At 33.7% G+C, this 21,028-nt stretch overlaps 4 protein-coding genes and 1 pseudogene across 8 annotated transcripts; 4 read left to right on the forward strand and 1 right to left on the reverse strand.

Moving 5' to 3' along the window:
- The first annotated feature begins 863 nt into the window (after positions 1-863).
- On the forward strand, positions 864-2,592 carry LOC111286669 (uncharacterized). Its single transcript, XM_022876777.2, has 4 exons — positions 864-1,089; positions 1,182-1,380; positions 1,773-1,828; positions 2,289-2,592. The coding sequence occupies exons 1-4, from the start codon at positions 973-975 to the stop codon at positions 2,442-2,444; spliced, it is 528 nt and encodes a 175-aa protein (XP_022732512.1). The 5' UTR covers positions 864-972; the 3' UTR covers positions 2,445-2,592.
- Positions 2,593-4,409: 1,817 nt separating this feature from the next.
- Positions 4,410-8,826, reverse strand: LOC111277216 (uncharacterized). Its single transcript, XM_022863486.2, has 3 exons — positions 8,523-8,826; positions 5,836-5,933; positions 4,410-4,724 (listed from the first exon to the last, which is right to left on the reverse strand). Exons 1-3 carry the CDS (start codon positions 8,809-8,811, stop codon positions 4,581-4,583), a joined length of 531 nt encoding a protein of 176 aa, XP_022719221.2. The 5' UTR covers positions 8,812-8,826; the 3' UTR covers positions 4,410-4,580.
- A 332-nt stretch (positions 8,827-9,158) lies between these two features.
- On the forward strand, positions 9,159-13,921 carry LOC111277222 (uncharacterized). 4 transcript variants are annotated; one of them, XM_089746080.1, is made up of 7 exons: positions 9,159-9,366; positions 9,477-9,563; positions 9,711-9,811; positions 11,204-11,272; positions 11,584-11,682; positions 11,790-11,862; positions 13,259-13,921. In XM_089746080.1, the coding sequence occupies exons 5-7, from the start codon at positions 11,627-11,629 to the stop codon at positions 13,400-13,402; spliced, it is 273 nt and encodes a 90-aa protein (XP_089602206.1). In that variant the 5' UTR covers positions 9,159-9,366; positions 9,477-9,563; positions 9,711-9,811; positions 11,204-11,272; positions 11,584-11,626; the 3' UTR covers positions 13,403-13,921. The 4 variants fall into 4 exon arrangements, with proteins under 4 accessions (XP_089602206.1, XP_089602207.1, XP_022719237.1 ...); XM_089746081.1 differs by lacking the exon at positions 11,584-11,682 and having other exon boundaries at positions 9,162-9,366; positions 13,120-13,921; XM_022863502.2 differs by lacking the exon at positions 11,584-11,682 and having other exon boundaries at positions 9,162-9,366.
- A 2,312-nt stretch (positions 13,922-16,233) lies between these two features.
- Positions 16,234-16,998, forward strand: LOC111286673 (14 kDa proline-rich protein DC2.15 pseudogene; annotated as a pseudogene). The gene has a single exon (XR_016329054.1). The product of XR_016329054.1 is annotated as a 14 kDa proline-rich protein DC2.15 pseudogene (transcript).
- A 1,921-nt stretch (positions 16,999-18,919) lies between these two features.
- Positions 18,920-20,344, forward strand: LOC111286679 (uncharacterized). The gene has a single exon (XM_089746082.1). It carries the CDS (start codon positions 19,380-19,382, stop codon positions 20,130-20,132), a length of 753 nt encoding a protein of 250 aa, XP_089602208.1. The 5' UTR covers positions 18,920-19,379; the 3' UTR covers positions 20,133-20,344.
- Positions 20,345-21,028: the final 684 nt, after the last annotated feature.

Below are 21,028 nucleotides of genomic sequence, written 5' to 3' on the forward strand. Positions count from 1 at the left end.
GGTGCTCTCATCTGAAAATCACTCCTTCAATTTTGTAGTTAGTTTTCTTTATTTCTTGAGGTTCAAATGAAAATATTCTTTTTTAATTTCTCTTCATTTCTGATGAACTGAATCCACAACTTCGAAGATGGAAATTATATGTGAAAATGATATGGTCAAAGAAAAACAAATAATCAAAGGCCATGCAGTAATAATTCTACCATAAAAATTAGGAGGCAAGGAGTGGACTTCTTCAGCACAAACACATGGGTGTAGGACATTGATTTACTATTGCTGCTTATAATTTTACTTCTTCACCCTGATTCCAAATCCTATGAATATCTGTCAATTATATTCTTTTTTCAATTATTCCTCTTAATTCTTTTAATTTGATCATATTTAATTCTCCTTTTTGCATGTTTTCATAATACTTAACATCACAAAACGTCATCACCTATCCTCAGACAGAAAAGGAATTTTTTCCTTTCAATTTTCCCTCATCAATTATGTTTGGAATTCCAACATAAATCTGATTGGCTTGAATTTATGTCTCAATTTACCATTGAAGTAACTTATTTAAGAAAAAAAAAAAAAAAACACCATTAATAATTTGTAAATTATACAATATATCATCTCCCTTGTTAATATCTTTGAGACCTTGCCCATTTCCCCTACATAATTGTTTCTTATAATTTCTTTGGGGATTGGGACCGCAAAGTTGATTAAAAAGTGAAGGGACAAATGTAGGCCCCTAATATCTTCAATTTCGTTTTCAAGATTCATCATCCGAACACCTGCATGTTCTCTTAAAGAATGATTTCCATTTCAATACAAAACTTGCATTTAATGCCCTTTGATGCTTCTATCAGTACAAATACTTGGAAAACCTACCACTGAACTAACACCCCAGACCACACATAGTTTTTCTTTTTTTTCGTTCTGTGTTTCTCAAAGCTGATAAACCTCTCATCAGAACTAAGCTCTTTCATTATCATGTCTTCCCATGCTATCTTCTTTCTCGTTTGTCTTTGTATGCATGCATGCAATGGTCGTCGTCTAGGTTTAGCTGCTGAAGAGACTGGCAATCATGTCCATTTTCTTGCCAGTAAGGTTAGTACAAAAATATATGTGATTTATTGTTTATATATTAAAATTTTGGTCTTAATTATATAATTCCTAAGCTATAAATAAATTTGATGCAGAATGTTAATAAGACAAAACCCCATGATCAGTTACAGATGAGGCCTTCAATCTCAATGAAACTACAAACACAGGAATTACAAGAAGTTGGGGTTCATGGAAGAAGAATAGAAGAGAACTTGGTTGGTGCAAATACTATGAAGCAAACACTTTTGAGCTATTTTCTTAAGGGAAAAGAAGCTGTTGCAAAAGCAATTTCAGGTTATATTCAAACTAATGAGTCTTTTTGTTTTTCGGATTCAACATGGAATTTGAAGGAAAATCCTTTTGACTTACAGTACTGATCACACGAAAGAAATTGAAACTGTTAGAAACCACTCCACCGTTTATTGTTATTTCAACTTATTAAAACTTGAACTGTTGATCAGGCTTTACTATAAGTTTTGTGCTGTTGTATAATGAATATGTACTAACGAATATCACAAAAAACATTATCTGTTTTAGTCGTAGATAGCACATATAAAATTTGTTGTGTATACATATATATGTGTGTGTGTGTGTGTGTGTGTGTGTATGTACAAATCCAGCTTTAGTCTTAGACCTTGTTTCATATTATTGATGCTGCTGGCAATTTTGCTGATATGTGCATGCAGGGTATGAACTTATCATTTCTTCTAGGGTTGATTTGCAAGGCAGGGAAAAAGTAGAGGTAAGTAAATATCTACAGAATCTAGATTTTGTATGTGTTTCAGGTTGTTAGAGTACTGGTTGTGGTAAAGACCAAGACTACTGATGGCCCATCTTCTTCAACATGTCAGAACGGAAGGCAGATGGTCTTCACGTGCATGCATGAATGTGTTTGCATGCACTTGGACTAAAATTTACTATTTACTTAAAAAAAAATTTAGAGGAAATTTGGTATTTTGGGCATCTTGACATGAAAATGCATGTAATGTAAGAAAAAAATGACAGATCATGGATCATATTTACATAACCAACCTTTTTACAATTAAAACAAATTCATAAACTTCAACTCCTGGTCAAAACTCCTTGTTTTCCAACGAATTCAATTTCAAAAATTCAATTGTGATTTGACTAACGAATTATCTAGGTTAAAGTTTTCAAGATCAACTACATCCTAAGATTGTTGTTGTTGCTTATATATATAGGGATTGAAGAGAGTAACAAGGTCCATGCTGGGAAATTCAGCTGGTGACACAGAGGAAGCAGTTGGTTCCAAAGAAAAGGAAAACGTGGTGGACATTGACGTAATGGATTATGCACAACCCCATCGGAAGCCACCTATTCATAATGAAAAAAACTAGACGCCTCCTTCAAATTAATCTTATCCAACATGTTATCCTCACCTTCTAGTTTCATTTAAAAGAGAAAAAAAATTATGGTTTCTCCTCAAAAACTATTATCTTTAGATTAAGCGGTAAAAGATTCGTATCCTTTACCCAGCATATCCTCTTTCCAAATCAATCTTTAAGGACGTTTTGTGTACGTTATTTGAGTACGTAATAATAGCAGTTTCAACTTCCTTTGAAATTAACCATGTTTTTCAACTATGTTACCGTGAAGACGGCTTGTAAGAACGTGGTGAATTGATGGATAATGGCCTGTTTGTATTGATGTCTATAAAGTAATATTACTTATTAATGAGGCTGTGAATAAAGAGGAGACACATAGGGAGTGATGATTTGCCATTTGCCAAATATTTTGTTGGTTGTTGTTCTTCATTAATGAAAAAGGGCACAGTTGCATGCACCCTTTCAGTTGAAATCATCAACTGCATACTCCTGCATGGAAACATCAAATCCAAACATTATGCAAACAGTCTTTTAACGATGTTGGTGTCGAGAAATCGAGGGTTTCTCAACTCTTGAAACAGCTGCTGCCTCCGTTTTCAGCCTAATAAACCTATCCAATATTAAAAGATTTCTATGGCTGAAATCAATGTGGGAGGATTTTAAACCCATAAAATGGAACCCACTCTGAATTGGCCGAAAGGACTGTCGCAGGGTAATTGAATTCCTGCAATGGCGTTCTGACCCTTCCTTGTATAGAATTCAATAGCCAAGATTTATGCAAAACGTGGCTATCTGTGTGCCGCCATTGCCAAGTAAATAGAATTCATAGAAAACAATTGAAAATGAGTCAAATGTACCATATTACTATGAAAGAACTAAACCTGAACTTTCGGGCTCTCTCCAAGAGATCAAAATTTCATTCCAATCAACAAATTTATCCAGCTAAATTATAAAGTGCATGGCTACCTATGTGGACTAAATTTTCCATTTGCCTTATTGACTTTCAATTTTTCGTATCTCGAAGAAACCAATAAAAAAAAATGCCAAAATTGTTAGCTTATTTATGAAGTTCGGTGGATATTTATTAAAGAAGAGATGTTTATCTATCCTTACCTGCTTTGGCTGATCGTCTGATTGGGTAACAGGTTGAATGTTTAGCTGATCTAACAGTAGCAAATATTTACTTTTTATTCTTTTATTCATCTTGAATATTTGTTAGATTTATAATTTTTCCATCTTTTGAATTAAAAAAATTTGGTGAAATTGTTCTTAGTTTGTTCCATTGTTTCTATTCTTCTTGTTGTAATAATAAAAATGGGTCATTTAGATCTTCCATTATAATTTTTCTAAAAGTTCGACTACCTAAAATTTCAGCTCTAAATTATTTCTATAATAAATTTTTTCATAAAAATTTTTTTATCAATTTTTATAATAGTAATATATGAAACTTGTGAATTTAATGAAATTTTATTTAACAATTCTTTTACTTTTTTCATTAAAGTAAGTCTAGCTGAAAATCATATACACTTATTCTATTAAATTGTAAAAGAGCAAATTTATATAATTTTCAAGCTGAATTTACTATGATAAAAAAAGTAAAAGAATTATTAAATAAAATTTTATCAAATTCACATGTTTCATTTATCATTACTAAAATAAATGATAAATGAATTTTTATGAAAAAATTTTATTATGAAAACAATCCAGAACCCAAATCTCATACGGTCGAACTTCTAAAATGATACACATGAATTACCTACTTTCTTTATTACTTTAAGAAGGATGAAAACAATGGAACAAATCAAGAATAATTTCATCAGTTTATTTTAATTTAAAAGATGAAAAAACTGTAAGTCTGACAAAAATTCAAGAAGGATAAGATGATAAAAAGTCAACATTTGTTGTTGATAGATCAGCTAGGCTACCAAACAATCATCCTGTCACCCGACTAGACAATCAGCCAAAAACAGATAAGGGTAGATAAATATCTATCTAATTTCATAAAAATTGTAGAATATTTACTAAGCTCATAAATATAATAGGACAAAATTGTTAGCTTATATATTGTATACTATGGATTTCCAAGGGAGTGGCATTTCTTGAATCAAAATGTCTTTGTTATTTAGTTTATGGATTCATCTGGCATAATCAGGTACCGCTGCAGCTGACAATGAAAGGTTTAACAAAGCTGATAAACTCACAGGTTCTGATTCCGAGCTTCAAATCAACATCTCCTCCACCCAACCATAAGAAATCAGGATCAAGCTTTACAATAGCTTCATCCAAAATTACCTGAAATCAGTTTCAACTTTATCCAGTTATTAGAAGCATAATGACCAACATGAACTCTTCTCTCTCTCTCTCTCGCGCTGCCTTTCAGTGTATATATATGCATGAGCATGTGTGACAGTCACTCATTTAGCCTATCATGATTGATCATACCTTCAAAGAGAAGCATTTAAATTGCTTTTCTGTTTCTTTCTGAAATTTTTTGCAATATAGTATCTCAAATTCTGATCGCTAATCACCCCTTGAATGTGCAGGGTCACTTTTGTATTATTAGAACTTTGCCAGTTTCAGGTAAGTTACATTGCTATGGCATATGCGAGAAGATAGAAATTTCATTCGAGCCACTATATTTAAAAAGCATCTTCAGCTTCAATCTTTACCGATTCACCTAAGATATCATATTATGTGTAAGGAATATGCAGACATACAGGCAAGAAAACAGAAAAGCACTAATAACAGCATTTGTCAATATGGCAGACTGGCAGAACATCATTAGAGCTGACATTAGGAACAGTGGACCAACACAAAAGCTGGCACATAGATTGAATTATTGAAATTCATGAACGAGGATTCCATCTGTTGCTATACTCAAATACATGTATCAGACGTAAAAACAACATGATCATATGCCTTTTCAACATCAAAATATCTGTGTGCATATAAAGCAGCCAAATTGATTCTAAGCATGATAAGGATGGATATCTACCCATGTGCTCTTCCTACGAAGGACAGACATTGAAAGGGGCACTGTCTAAAAGACAAGTATCAAGAACACGTTTACTCAATAAAAACCTCATCAAACCAATTAGAAGTCCAAAAGCAAATGAACCAACATTTTTGTTTGAAAGTTCTGTCCTTGTTTCCTTTCTATTGTTCATTATATTATATTACAACCTTAGATCAATTCTGTATTGAATAATTCTCAATGCATTTATACAACAATGATCGACCAAGCAGAAAAAAGAAGAAATACAAAATGTAAAAGTTATCATCATACGAACAAAATAAACAAAAATCAATGCATGTGAAAGGAGAAGAGGAAGAAAAAAGAAATGGAGAAACTATGAGGTGTCATGCAAAACTAGAATATAAAGGTTTGAATAAGAGCACTTACTGGAGTGTCAGTTTGCATACCAATGCAAGTAACAGAATTGTGCTCATAGCCAGTCAACTTTATTGACGTCTCCTCAGGAGCAAGCCTTAATGCATTATCTAAAACAAGTTAAAAATGGTTAACTAAATAAACTATTTGGAGATCTCAACCTTAACTAAAATCTACCAACCAAAAAGAGAAAGACAGAAGTCAAAATTGCTGGTTTCTTCAGCACATAAATAAAGAACCAAAAATGGATGAAAAAAAAATGGTAGTATTAAGAATAAAACATTGATCATCAACTTGACCATACAACGGAATAATCAAACACAGTACAAGCTGGGTTAAGGACACGTATCATATGTTCATAGCAGATTTAACAAAATACAAACAAATAGATATTACCATTTAATCAGAAAATATTTTCTGTGTGGGAATGTAAACATCTTCAGACTCACAATTCTTTATGATTGTATCTAGACTGACACAAAGTGCAGCCCAAATATAAGCAAACAAAATTCTTGTGAGGCAAAGGAAATAAGAATGCATTATAACCAATCAAAATTCATTAGCTTGTCAAAACTAAAATTAATGAAAAGGAAAGAGAAGATGGCAACAAAGACAAAAAGGAGGGTCTCTAATACTCTGACTAAGTCAATTTATAATATGATATATCGAGAGCAAATTATAAAATGACAAGATTTGCCAGAAAAGAAAGCAAAAATCAGGAATCCCTTGCTCTTTTTCACATAAAAAGCTTAATCAAGGCTTGAGCATGAACTCTTTAATGCATGAATGGATTGTGTATTGGCACCTACCTGCCAGCATATGATATTGAAACCAATTATAATCAGATATGCCTGGATCTTTACACTAGACCAAGTGTTAGCAATTGACTGTCACATATATGTGCTTTGGTTCATTACAGTCACATGTGTTGTGTTGGGTCTTTAGGCATAAATAAAACATTTCAGAATGGCTAGAGTAATCTAATAAAAAATTCAATGAAATACCTCTGAACTTTAAAGGTTTTTTCACTTTTTATTTTTTTATATTATCACAAAGACACTGCAAACAAATAAACTTACAGTTAAATTTCTTTGATAACTTGCCATCATTGAGTATAGAGAAAAATTTTGACAGTTTCCGCATTGAATCTAGCAGTTTATTGCAATATGAAAATGTTCAAATGTAAGATCATTTTTCTAGGGGCAGGCCAAATGGCATCTTGTTGATACACAAGGAATAGGAAGTTACCTGAACTACAACAACATAATACTTCGAATTGTTTTGATCACTACAATCAATTAAATTGAACTGCGCTTGAGTACTAATCTGAGCAAGCAAAGCAGATTTACACGCAGAGTTTGGCAGATTAAAAATGAGCAAACCATACTTACGGTCTTTTGCAGTAGAAAATGAAAGGTCACCACAAAATTGGAAGGAGTGAAGATAGGAAGGGGTAAAACTATGTTGAATAACAAGAACACTAGGTGATTGGTACATCAGCTTTCCAGTTTGAACAACGTATTTTTGAAGGTATGGCTGCCTATATCTATATTAGCCTCTCTGTCTCCACTCTCCTTTCATTCATGAATATGTCCTGGATGCTTTGGAGTTTAGTGTTTTAAAACTCCACTAACGTCCAATCCACCCATTAGATCATCTTCAACACTTCTTGAACCCCTCAACTACAGATAATTTCTATCTCAAACTTGGACCACCTAAGCAGAAGCTTTGGCCACTATAGACTACAAAGTCCAAACCTTGCCACCAAGCAAAAACCAAGAGAGGCGCTGACATATTCTTTATACTTCATGTGAATATGAAACTGCATAATATGAGGAATAATAAAATGTGCAAATTAAAAAAACTAGGACATAAAATGGCTATATTTCACTGCTCCAAATCAGAACTTTAAATATTTGATCATCCTAATAGCATATTTTTCTCAGAAACCATTAGATTTCTATGCATAAAAGGTATACGACAGCAAGTCAACTAAAAAATGCCCATCACAAGTTGGTGATGCAAACTCTACTTCACATTATGGCCATATCAAGACATATGACATGTCAAGACATGAGCTCCGTGGCTCCACAGTATCAAGCTACATCAGTATCAACCATTCTTACAAGGAAACAAATAGGCAATTTTCTTTCTCCTCCTTAAACTAACTTTTTGCACCTTCATTTATTTCTTGCATCGACATATTCTGATGCAACCACCCACAACATTCTCATATCAGCTACTGAATTACTTCAAATAATGTTTCTTCAGTTTTGTAGTTAGGCATTGTTATGCAATCTATTTCAATATTGTATTTAAAAAATGAAACGTCTTGCAACTTTAGATGAATTTAAAAAAATTTTAATTCTCCATGCACTCCTTGATAGCTTCTCCAATCTCAAATTTCTCGCTAACAAATTGAATCTAATGACAAAATTAAAACTAATGACGAGCGAATTCCGAGCAAGTAAACAAATTCATTTAATCAACTTTCTCATACTCGTAATCGAATTAGAAACCATACCTAATTAGAAGAAAAAGTACTGAAATTAGATTAAATTGATCAATTATCAATTTGAAGTAATATAGTAAAAATATATAGCAAAACGATGCTTTTGCAGAGATGATTAACAGAGGCGGCGCCAAGGACGTCGCGTTGGGACTCGAGAGGCCAAACGTAGTAATCGGATGGAACTCACTTGAAAGAGAAGTCGTTGACGCCGTTGGACCGGGGAATATTAGAGAGGCGAGCTTCGACGCCGACATTGGCATCGCCGTTAGTGAGAGGAGATGAGGAAGGGAGGATTTCAGCGTTTTGAGGCAGGTGAGAGAATTGTAGCTTCGATATTCGTTCGAGGATTTGAGTCTGGACTCGCTCGAGCTAATGCTAACACGGCCAACATTTTTGTCCTCCCTCCCCTCTGTTTGGCCTCCCGCCAGTAATAGGGATTGCCTGCGGTTTGTAGATGCAACAGGGAGGGGCCTCATGATCTAAAAATATGCCATCTGGCGTTTATTGGGTTATTTTTGTTAACAAGATTTCTTTAGGACCAGATGGCACGATGTGATTGGCTGTTTTACCGAAATTCCGTAGTCTTGGATTTACCGGTTTGTTTGCCCTAACTATTTTGACTAGATTTGGCAAAAAACAAAAAAAATTACCTAATCTAGTCAGAAATAAATCAATTTAACAAATATAGTATTCTTACCAATGAAAAGTTTTGTGGCCCGCGAACCCGATCCATTTGGTTTATACCATGCATTTGTCGGTCCAAAAAAATGGGCCATGGCCCATAGGCATGGGTGGTATCAAGACTCGATCGCTAAACACTACTAATGCATCAAATAGAAAACCACTGTTTGGTTATAGAGACAGTGAAGGAAAAAAAAAATGAAAAAGAAAAAATGGCAGGAAGATTGAGCAACGTAGCGTCAAGAATCATGGGCGGAAACGGCATCGTATCACGCTCTGTCGCCTCCTCTCTTCGCCTCCGTTCTGGCATGGGCCTCCCTGTGGGCAAACACATTGTTCCCGACAAGCCCGTAGGCTTAATCGCTTTATAATTTTTCAGATTTATTCCTCGATAATCTTTCAAATAATTAACCCAAACCCTAAAAAAAGTTAACAAGTTTACTTGTTTTTGATGCTTCAGCTTCCTTTAAATGATGAGCTAATTTGGGACAATGGAACTGCATTTCCACAACCTTGTATAGATCGAATCGCTGATACTGTCGGAAAGGTAAGAAATTTGTCGAACTTTGAAGTTCATTTTGTGATTATTGTGGAATTTTGTTTTGTTTAAAGAAATTGAGTTTCTTTTTTTCCCGTTATTTATTCTTATGTTTCCTTCTCTTTTTTTTTTTTATTTCTTATTTTGGTTTTTTAGAAATAGTATGAGGCATTGGCTTGGATGTGTGGAGGTTGACCTTCTTTGCATCGTTGGGATTATTAGCTTGGTGGAATGATAAAGCCTCTAAGATTCCATTTGTAAGTTCCTAAACTCTGACTTGATTATTTGATTTTGCCTTAATTCAGTTTAGTTTTCTTTGTAGTTCTTGAATTTCTTCATGTGATGGTAATTTGTAGCTTTGGTGGTGTTTTTGGATATGTTGGTAATTGGCAAAAAGTAGGATACTTATCAAATCCATAGTGTCACTCTGGTTGTCTGTTTAGAAAAATTGATCATGTTCAAGTGAGTGGTAATCCTAGAATAGGGGATCCATTATCTGAATCATACTAACTACCCATTTCCGAATGGAAGATAATTCTTTCTAGAGGACCTTAGCTTCTTTCTACAATATTTTACAGTTAAGAGCAAGAATTTCACAGAGTCTCATGAGTAATGATAGGAGGCTCATGTCTTTTGTTTTTCTTTGCTTCCTTCTCTATTGAACTTGGTAATGTAATCAGAAATGTCTTTTTCCATTTTAACATGTTGAATTATTGATACGAGCCCTTGCCTTGGAGGCAAGTTTGGCTGGCTGCCTCATTGTTCTGCCTGTTGCAGTTAGGGAAGGCAAAAAAATCCGGACCCGACGGGTTCCGGTCCGACCCGATTTTTTAGGGTCGGTTTTTTCTTTTGAAAATCGGGGGTCGGGTCGGGGTCGGGTCGGGTAGGATGAAGACAAAGTCGGGGTCGGGTCGGGGTCGGGTTTTAGGCAAACCCGACCCTACCCGACCCGATATATATATAAATAATTTTTTTAATTAATTTTTTAATTTTTTAATTATATATATTTATATAATGATATTTTTAAATATTTTATATTTAAAAATTAATATTTTATATTTAAAAAAATAATATTTTATTAATTTCGGTTCGGGTCGGGTACGGGTACGGGTTATATAAGGTCGGGTCGGGTCGGGTTCGGGTATGAAAAAACAAAAAAAATTTTCGGGTAGGGTCGGGTTCGGGTTTTTTAAGCATTATGTCGGGTCGGGTTCGGGGCAAGCAAAACCCGCCCCGAACCCGACCCGATGCCAACCCTAGTTGCAGTTTTATATTCATCTCATGTTCAGCAAAGTAGACAATGTATTTTGGGGTTTGCAAGAAGCCATTGTGGAATAGCTTCCATTCATCCCTGTGCTAAAGGGATGATAAAGCACTACAACATTACCTGCATAGATGCCTCAAATGTATTGTTTGATAATTTCTACATGTAGTAGTTGTGCTAAGGGTTTAAGGACAATGGGGATAAAACATTCAAATATGAGCTCTCTAGAGAGAAGTATATTTGATATGCATTTCATGAATTTGGCATAAAATTATTGTTGCTTGCAACAATTTAGTTTGTTTCACTCATAAAGTTATGTTACTTGCTTGTAGAATTGTTTGATTCTTCTCATGCTGATTGATATCATTTCATTATTGTTAACCAGACACCAAAAGTGTATCCATATGACAACCTGCAGGTGGAGCTTGGTGGAGAACTATGTAAAGATCTTTATGTGAGCAATTATAGAGTTATTGTTGTTTCACTTGTTTTCTCTTGTGTTTATCTGTTTACTTTTGGAACTCAAAAACAGTGAAATAATGGATTATGTGGGTTTGTTGCTGAAACAAACATTTTGAACAAATAGCCCAATGTGTTCTGATTCGGAACTCATTGAAAATCTTATTATAAGATTCATTGCCTCTTCTTTTTCAGTTTGGTGCCAAATTTTGGCAGAATCAGAATATGATGTGTGATTATAGTGTTACAGAATACAGATTATGATATTCATGAAGAACATCCTGATATCTGTATTTGCTTAAACAGGACATGAATTAGGACAGTTTGCCCATTTTATATTAAAGAATGAATGGCAAACAATTACTTAAGGCTGAACTTGCAATTTGTTTATGAGAAGAGCTTTAGGTAGTTGATTTAAATTCTAACCTTGATAATTTCTTATTTCAATAACTATCTATTCCAAAGCTGTTTCTAAATAGGTAAACATAAGCATTTGATGTGCTCTGTTTCAGAGATTTACTTCATGTGATTTTGGGGCTGGGGTCACCTTCTGATTGGTTAAGAGGATGTAGCATCGGTAACAAGGTAACTTCCTGACTGATAGATGCCATTGCTCTGAGACAATGTTCTATTATGGTGTAAATATATGTCACATTTGATAGAGATGGGCGCACATTCACAGCCCAAGTTTATCAACATTGGGCTCATCCCCAAATGTTCATGATTCATGTTTGTCAATGGTAACAACTTGTTTACTATCCGTTGGTATTGGACTGAAAATTTAAATCTGGAAGTTCACAACAGGGCCTTTGTCAATTAGAGCCGCATTAGATGATTAGATGGCTGAATGTCATTTCAGTTATGGGTTTTTTCACATGAATCACATCCCCCAGTTTTGCATTCAATTAGCAGGTGTAAACAAACAAAATTTTCACAGAATTGTTCGAAAATATATTCGATTTTTATTCGTTTATTAAGTTTAATAAATGATCTTAAATGACATTTTATGTTCGTTTATTAAACGAATTGGATACAAATAGAGGTTTGTTTAGTTCATTTATATCGTTGAACAAACTTATTTAAAGTTTATTTAAAATTCATTCGTTTATTATTTATTTGTTATTCGTTTATTGTTCATTTATAATAATATTAACAAAATTACATTTTTATCTTTTATCTTAATCTTATTTTAATATTCGTTTAGGTTCGTTTATGTTTATTTAAATATATTTAGTTATGATTTGTTTATTGTTCATGAATATGTTCGTTTATATATATTAATAAACATATTCATTTAATGTTTACAAACGAGCTCGTTTAACTTAATTAAACTGAACATGAATCGAATACAAATATTCTATCATTTAACCGAATTTAGTTTGAACAAACAAAGTAATTTTCTTATCGAATATGAATAAGTCCGAATATTTTTAAAAATAAACGAATAAATTATAAATATGCATTTGTTCATTCATATTTGATTTATTTATAACCTTATTTTTAATTAATTAAGGTATACCTAAAAATTGATCATTGCGAAATTGATTTAACATCCATCAAATCATCATTCCCTCTTCGTTTCACGAAGAAGGTTAAAGAGTATTGGAAATACAATTGTACTAGTAAGATTAGTGAACTTCTACCTTCTTTCCTAGAAAACAAAAATAAAATCCAAACCTTCTGTTTTAGGATTAAATTATTGGATTATCCTTTTGAAGAAATTCAATTTTCTTCAGATTGTAAATGAAAATAAGCTATATATTTGTGATTCGGATCTATACATATAAGCTAGTATATCTTTGTGACCAAGTTTGTAACAGTTCTTTCAATAAATTCATGTAGAAGTTGAAGATTGTTTGTGGTTGTGGGCTGCATCAAAGCAGTCAATGTGAATGGGTTCTGCTCTTGACAAACCAGATTTGGCAGGAATAGGTGGTGTAATGCTAATGGTCTAATCAAAGGTTTTGCTTTTTGGTGTCAGAGTCAACCTTTCCGGTGTTGCAAATCCTTTTCAAAGCAATCAAATTCTACGCTTGATCGAGCTGGTCTGCCGGAGGGTGGTCATAGAAAAAGATTTAGATTCCCCTGCTATATTTTCTTGGGTAAACGACAAATTTGCCTATAGGCTCCAAGGGAAAATATCTTTAAGATATGCTTCCTCGCTGGGAAAATGCAAAATCTTGTAAAGAAAAAAAAATGATGAAGATATGATGATTTGTTTATCGAATGAGCTCGGAAATTATGGGATTCACTGCCACCTGAAGGAATATTGGAATGGATCGAGAATGGAGTATGCTATATTTCTTAAATTATCATATTCATGCTAGAGGCTAGTGGGAGGAGTAAAGCGTTCAAGCTTCCTTGTTTTCTGGCACTTGACAGCAAATATGAGATTCTTCCATGGATATCACTTAGTGCATGTATTTCAAAATCTTCAATGTGAATTGGTTCTATGTTTTAGCACGAAATCTTGTTTGCTTGTTTCGACTGATCTCTTTTAGAATTCTCAGTTGAGTCTAGTGTTTGATCTGATTGTTGTGTTTTACCATTTATGGGTTGGTTTTTTTGTTCAAACTTGCTTGTCCATACCTTTTGTAGTTTTGTCACAACAGGCATTTTGCTTTTATATATGTTTCTTGGGGATCATTGTTATCGCTAGCAATGCGACGATTACGATGCATTGAGTCATCTTCTTACTTGTCAATTTTTGTTTTTTATGCTCAGTGTAATTTTTCCCTTTTGATGAAATTCATTGCTTGTTCAAACACGATCAAAGTAAAAGATGAGAAAAAATGAACATGGTGAAATGAGTAGGGCAAAGTCTTAGGTAGTGTTTGGTTTAGAAAATAGAATCATTTTTTGTTTTCATTTTTTAAGAAAATGAAAAATATAAGTGAAAACGTGTTTGATAATTAAAAATAAAAATAAGTTTTTGAAAAATAAAAATAAAAATGAGTTGAAATATAAAAACAAAAAAAATATTTGCAATTATGAAAATAAGGGATGGACATTCCTTTTTTAGATATATTTTATAAGTTATCATATTTGAACATTTCTTAATGTCATTAATTAATAAATATATAAAATATTTATTATTAAATGACATCAATAATAATATCATTGAATATTTTATTTATTTTTACATTTTTAGAAAATAATTTTTATTTTCACTTACCAAATATATTTTTTAGAAAATGATTTTTTATTTTTATTTTCTAAAAAATATATTTGATAAATGAAAATAAAAATTGTTTTTTAAAAAGCAAAAATCAGGAAATAAATAAAATATTCAATAATATTACTATTAATATCATTTATTTATAAATATAATATATATTTATTAACTAATGACATTAAAAAATATTTGAACATAGCAACTTGCAAAACGTAAAAAAAAAAGGAATGTATATATATTTTTTATTCTTACATTTTAATCCATTTTCATTTTTGTTTTTTAAAATTTTATTTTCATTTTCAATTATCAAAATCGTTTTCATTTATATTTTTTATTTTTTTAAAAAATAAAAACAAACAATAATTCTATTTTTTAAAATCAAATACTACCTTAGATTTTTATTTTCTCCATTCTCTTTGTCTGCAAACCGAGGTAAATCATTAATAAACCAAACCAAATCCCCGAAGAAAAAAACAGGACAAAAGGATTGTATTTTTATACATTTTTTAAGTTTTTATCCTGGTGGAAGTTTCATTGCATAAGAGTTTCCGTTGAAGTTTTCCAAGAAAAAACCACAAATCATAAGAAAAATAAAGGAAATTAATCCAAAAAACCCTAATAGTGCTTTCAACCTTCAAGAACAGTCGCTATAGACCTAACAATCAAAGTTAGTTCGCCCCATGTGCTTCCCATAGGATAATTACAACATCAAGTGCCAAGCTTTTCTTTTCCCACTTCTGCAAATTCTACCGGTCCAGTTTCCAGTTCACTTGAAAGCCAAGAGACAGTACAAACCTCATCAGCATTCACATGTGTAGCCATTTGGACCTGTCTATTCATTCTTGGTTCCACAATTATTTGTCGTATAATTTTGTAATTGAACTTTAATGGTAATTATATACAACAACAAGCTATGTAAATTAATATTAATTATAAACATTATAGTTGAAATATTGGTGTATAATCAGAAATCTTAGTCACGAGATCTTCCTCTTTGGTTCAACAGCCGCCAATTATTTTATGGAAAGCACACGTGATTTCTTGTAATAAATATGTGCTCATAGTAACTTCAGGCTTGTCAACTTATAACGTTATGCTTATTAAATGATATGTGCTTTTCAATTATAATCTGCAAATCTCACTTCTTCATTTTTTATGTAATGAAAAAATTATGAATTAATGAAATCTATAAAATTATACCGATATGATGAATTATTGATAAAATGTTAAACTCTTGATTTTAATTATCATATTTTAATATCCGATAAATTCAAATGCAAAAATAAATAAAATAAAAGTGTTGATAAATTATGATAAATCAATCAGATTATTTGCATGCATTCCGGCATTAATTCACCCTCAAGAAACAAAGTAAAAAAAAAAAATGCATCCTTCAGCTCGATCTCAAATCTATTCCTATTTTTATTATTGTTCATACCTATAATGCACGTATTATGCTCCAACAACTATATGAAAATTAACAAGAATATTTTGGATTTATAGCAGTGAGATATCATTCCATCTTTATCATTGTTACTAGTTTTTTTTTTTTTAAATTTGTGAAGGAGAATAATTGACAACTTAAATTGAATACAAATCCATATTGCAACAGGATTTGAAGCTTATCCCTGCATGTTGTAATCTGATAGGTTGTATCTCCTACCATCCAACCCAACGTGCCCACATGGGTTTCATTCCTGATGTTTAAACGAAAATCAGTTGGAATTCCCCTTCCCTGCCTAGTGCTTACCAGCTTCTTCGCCTATAAAAGCCTTTGCCTGCGTTACCTTTTTCATCACTTACATTTTCTGTAAAACTAAGCGTATAGTACAGTGCTATCTGTTCCCAATGATACAAATGGCTTCCAAGAATTTAGTATCAACTGCTCTTCTTCTTTCTCTCAACCTTCTCTTCTTCACTTTGGTCAGCTCTAACTATGTGCCTTGCCCACCACCACCAAAGAGCCCCAAGCCTCCCCACAAGAGCCCACCGGCACCCAAAAAACCGGCTTCTTGCCCTAAGGATACTCTAAAACTGGGTGTTTGTGCCGACTTGTTGAATACAGTAAACGTTATTGTTGGTACCCCAGCAAAGACCCCATGCTGCAGTCTCCTTGCTGGTTTGGCTGATGCTGAAGCTGCTGTTTGCCTTTGCACTGCCATCAAGGCCAGGGTCTTGGGAGCTAACCTTAATATTCCCTTTTCATTGTCCTTGCTGCTCAATTACTGTGGAAAGAAAGTCCCTGCAGGCTACCAGTGCGCTTAAACTCCTTTCTACTTAACTGTAGTCATCACTATCTCTTAATTTAGTAATGTTTGATCATATTTTTATCCTTTCATGGTGTGTTATTTGGACTTTTGGTATGCCATAATCATTCATTAAGTGCTACTATATTTGATTTGAACTAGGAAGGAAGGCTTCTCACCTTCTAATCCTTAATATATGTACCTTAATTGTAGTGAAATAAGAATGTACGTATATCATTCTATTTAATAAAACAAGAGGTTTATGAAAATAATACCAGATGTTGCTTTCTTTGCTTTTTATTTTCCTTTCAAACCCCTTTTCCATATGTATTTGAAAAGTAAATGATATGATTTGTCCACCTCCATGCCTCAAGTCTGAACCATTGCCATGCCATGCATGTATTGATTAATACATATTGCAGCCTTGTAATAGGCAAAAGCTTCTCAGTTTTAACCCAATCACCCCAGCCTCGATCCTCCCTCAAAATCACCCATGATTGGAAAGAAAAAAGAAAATATCAGATAACTTTTCCTGGGCAATAATTTTCCCGAAGGTTTTCTGGTGCTAGATGGAAATTAGCAATGAGGTATACAAGCTTAAAGCAAGCAATCGATTATAGAGATTAATCATTGTTTGAATTCACTAAATATTACAGATGTTGCACAAATTATTAGCAGCATGCATGGGACTACAACAGCTATCAACTTGCAAATTCAGAATAGCGACAGCACAATAATTATAGTATTGCTTCGTCTATTTCATGTCAGGGACTTGATAGTTGATAATTTAGACACAAAACAATTAAAACCTCAAGATTGTTCTACCAATATCACCTTTCTTGGCTATATGACAATAACATTTTTTTCGTAGACGTTCTGCGTGCCCGTTTGGACCACGTTCTTCAATTATTGTTCCATTTTGTCAAGCCAACTTGAAACGGAGTGGGGTTTTACAGAATCTTGGGTCCAAATCCAATGTCTGTGGATCCTGGAGCTCTAACAAAAAGCCACGAATGAAGCACACAATGACATAATTGCTTATTAATAAAAAGTTGGTCAGAAATCCAAATCTAAAAATGTAATTTTGCGAGGGTGGAGAGTACTGGAGACGCTGAATTGCCGTTAGAATAGATCAAAGCAATGACAACAGACAAATGCCCCGCCCTGTTTCAAGATGTGGCGTTTTTGTTTTGCCGACAAAGTTCCTGATTGCAAGTTGAAGAGAGAAGACTTGAAAAATTGTGTCATATCAACATCCATGAAGACTTGGCTTTATTCGTAGACTTTCCAAGAAGACAATCAGTTGCAAAGCTGATTTCGGATAATCAAATCCGCGTTCGGGGAAGACAAGTTCCCTTACATACAGGGAAACTATAGAAGTAAGAAAAGAAAGAGACTTAAATTTTAATGCATACAATGAAGTTAAAATATCTTAGAGGGTCATCAACTGTTTCATTGCACTTGTGGTTGAAATTTATTCGTATTTCCCCCATTTGACGAACCAAAAAAAAAAAAAAAACAAAAGAAAGAAAACCGAAAGTAAAGTACAGAAGAGTAAATGGAGAGTTGTAGTTCTGTTTTGGAATCATATGGTCCCCAACCTCACAAGCGCCAGGGCCCAAAGCCGGGGGTCAGCTAGGTGAGTCACTGAATTCCTAGTGAAGCAAAGAAATTAAGAACTAAACGTCACGCAATATTGGATTGAACATGCTGATTTAAGTTTCAACATTGTCCCCGATATACAGCTTTAGCCTAAAAATTAATTAAATATTGTTTTCTGTAATATATTTTTGTCTTGATAAATTCATGTTTTTATAGAGGCTAGAGCTGTTTTGTTTTTTTTTTGGGGGACATTTGATAATGTGACTTTTGGAAAGGAAAGTTATATTTAAATTTTATAATTATTGTTTTCTGTTGAATTTGTTAGATGAGTGCATATTAAATGAAAAAAATTTTTCCCCTAAGTGTTTTTCTTGCTTCTTTGAGTAAATAAAAGTTTTACTTATTTAAAAAGTTAGCATTTTCTCATCCAATAAATTTCAATTCTGGTTTTAAAGATTTGGATCTAAAATCTTTAAAATAAAGGCTCATATTCTGAAAAATAATACACCCCACAGCCAGCAAAGTGCAAACCTTACCCAGCTCAATCTGTTCTGCTGTGAGATATGAATCAGGCTACCACCTACTGATTTTACAACAAGCACAGCAGAAATAATAGAGGATGCTTGGCTGTAAAAATTCAGTTTCGAAAAATCATGGAAAATCATTGTTATAATTGTGTTAATTAAGATCAAGAAATCACAAAGAAAATGCATAAATAATAACCCAAGTAAATTAAAGCTAAAACCTAAAGATGTGCAGAAATAAGAAAGACAGAAAAGGAAACAAACAAAATGTACGCCATAGAAATCTGTGAAACTGAATTTGCTCAGATATCAAAGACAAACTCACGGATTGAATTGAGTGCAGCAGTCACGGATAGGCCATTGAAGTTTGCAATCAACTTATGCCACTTCAAAAAATTTCAATTTATTTTCATGTCTTGGAATTCCCCACGTTAGATCTCTTGGATACTCTCAGACACAATCACGGGTTACACTTAAAATTCAGCTATATATAATTTCCTTTGATTCCAACCCTATCAAACCTGAAGAAGAATATTAATCTTGGAACCCTAAGTCATGGGTTCTAAGTTTACAGCCATGTTTTTCATCTTTTTGATTTTCATGTTAGTATCGTTGCCACCAATTTATGCTTGTGCTCCTTGTACACAGCCACATCCACCGCCATACCACCGCCCAACCAACCCCACTCACCCTAAAGTTCCCCGCCCAAACCCGCCTAGCACTAAGCACCCACCACGCCATGGAGGTGCCCCAAAGGTAGAGCCACCATCCAAAAAGCCACCAATAATGCCACCAGTTATTGTTCCACCAATTATCATTACCCCACCAATAACAAATCCTCCCGTGATATCTCCTCCCATTACCAACCCTCCTGTTACAATCCCACCACCTTCTTCTCCATACCCACCTTACAGCGGAGGCCCACCTTCTGGGGGTGGGGGAGGTGGCGGCGGCGGCGGAGGTGGAGGCGGTGGTGGTGGTGGTGGAGGAGGTGGAGGTGGAGGTGGGGGTGGGGGTAGCTCTCCTGCTCCACCAGCTACCCAACCAACTTGCCCGGTTAATGCACTTAAGCTTGGACTCTGCGTGGATGTGCTTGGAGGATTGGTGCACATTGGGTTAGGAAACCCTGTTGAGAATGCTTGCTGCCCAGTGTTAGGAGGTTTACTAGAGCTTGAAGCAGCCGTTTGTCTCTGCACTGCTATAAGGCTTAAGCTCCTAAACCTTAATATATTCATTCCCCTTGCTCTTCAAGTTTTAATAACATGTGGAAAAAACCCTCCTCCGGGTTTCGTCTGTCCTCCTCTTTAAGTGCACTGCACATTCATTATTAACAAGGCGACGATTCTTCAATTTCTCTGGACGTACAAGATAGTCAGATAGAGCTCAGCTTCTAGGCGGGGTTGCCACCTCGGTCTCCCATGCTAACTGTTTCTTTAACTACCAAAAAAATTGATAAAACCTGAAAATAATGTGTTCTTTTCCATGCATGATTAAGTTTGAATTAAGGTCGTTTTCTGCTAGGATTTGACTATTGTTGTACTTTCACTTGATTAGAGTTTGTTTTTCTTTAATCTTCGGCGTATAACAACTTCCAGTTGCATTTCAAGTGTCAGTTAATGTTTAATTATTGACTATTAATGCTTGCTTGTTTTAATCTTTCTCAGACTACATTTATGGAGAGTTTTTAGATATGAGTTTTGTCCTTTAATCATGATTTAACTCAACAAAAATGAATTAATAATGTTGTAAAATTTTTTAACCCCACAATCAAAATTTCACTGTGAGATGTAATAATTTCTCTTATTATATATAATAGTCATAATTCATGTTTAGCATCATGCTAGATGATTCTATGGCCCAAACAAAGCCTTAAACCAACTATTTTTCAATTATTTAAGCACAGAGAAACTATTTCCGGAATACTCTTCTTTCATAATTGAAGTTAAAGGGAAAATAAAGTAGATATCGCTTTCATTGTTTCTTCTCCTTTCCGTTTTCTTTTCCCTTGTTTTTCAAATACTCGAAATGACGTTTTTATCGTTAATGTAGCTATCAATTCACCTAAAGTACAAGCTTTATAAAAAATAGAACTTCCTAATTCCGTTGTGCAAGTCATTTTCCTTTGAGAGAGAAGACGAAATAGCTCATAGTTTATCTTTAGCTAATCAAACTTCCATTGCATCAAAGTTCTTCTCTAAATCTTA

Source organism: Durio zibethinus, chromosome 17, assembly GCF_047325235.1.
Source record: "Durio zibethinus cultivar Kanyao isolate XHJ-2024 chromosome 17, ASM4732523v1, whole genome shotgun sequence".
NCBI classification, from domain to species: domain Eukaryota; kingdom Viridiplantae; phylum Streptophyta; class Magnoliopsida; order Malvales; family Malvaceae; genus Durio; species Durio zibethinus.

What these genes read in the sequence shown, in the direction of transcription:
- LOC111286669 (XM_022876777.2), top strand. Translation starts at nt 973, where the DNA reads ATGTCTTCCCATGCTATCTTCTTTCTCGTTTGTCTTTGTATGCATGCA. An exon ending in TGTTGCAAAAGCAATTTCAG is followed by an intron (nt 1,381 to 1,772) that starts GTTATATTCAAA and finishes ATGTGCATGCAG; the next exon opens with GGTATGAACTTATCATTTCT. An exon ending in AAGGCAGGGAAAAAGTAGAG is followed by an intron (nt 1,829 to 2,288) that starts GTAAGTAAATAT and finishes TTATATATATAG; the next exon opens with GGATTGAAGAGAGTAACAAG.
- LOC111277216 (XM_022863486.2), bottom strand. Translation starts at nt 8,811, where the DNA reads ATGAGGCCCCTCCCTGTTGCATCTACAAACCGCAGGCAATCCCTATTA. An exon ending in GTCAACGACTTCTCTTTCAA is followed by an intron (nt 5,934 to 8,522) that starts GTGAGTTCCATC and finishes AACTTGTTTTAG; the next exon opens with ATAATGCATTAAGGCTTGCT. An exon ending in GTATGCAAACTGACACTCCA is followed by an intron (nt 4,725 to 5,835) that starts GTAAGTGCTCTT and finishes AACTGATTTCAG; the next exon opens with GTAATTTTGGATGAAGCTAT.
- LOC111277222 (XM_022863502.2), top strand. Translation starts at nt 9,786, where the DNA reads ATGATAAAGCCTCTAAGATTCCATTT. An exon ending in AAGCCTCTAAGATTCCATTT is followed by an intron (nt 9,812 to 11,203) that starts GTAAGTTCCTAA and finishes ATTGTTAACCAG; the next exon opens with ACACCAAAAGTGTATCCATA. An exon ending in AACTATGTAAAGATCTTTAT is followed by an intron (nt 11,273 to 11,789) that starts GTGAGCAATTAT and finishes GCTCTGTTTCAG; the next exon opens with AGATTTACTTCATGTGATTT.
- LOC111286679 (XM_089746082.1), top strand. Translation starts at nt 19,380, where the DNA reads ATGGGTTCTAAGTTTACAGCCATGTTTTTCATCTTTTTGATTTTCATG.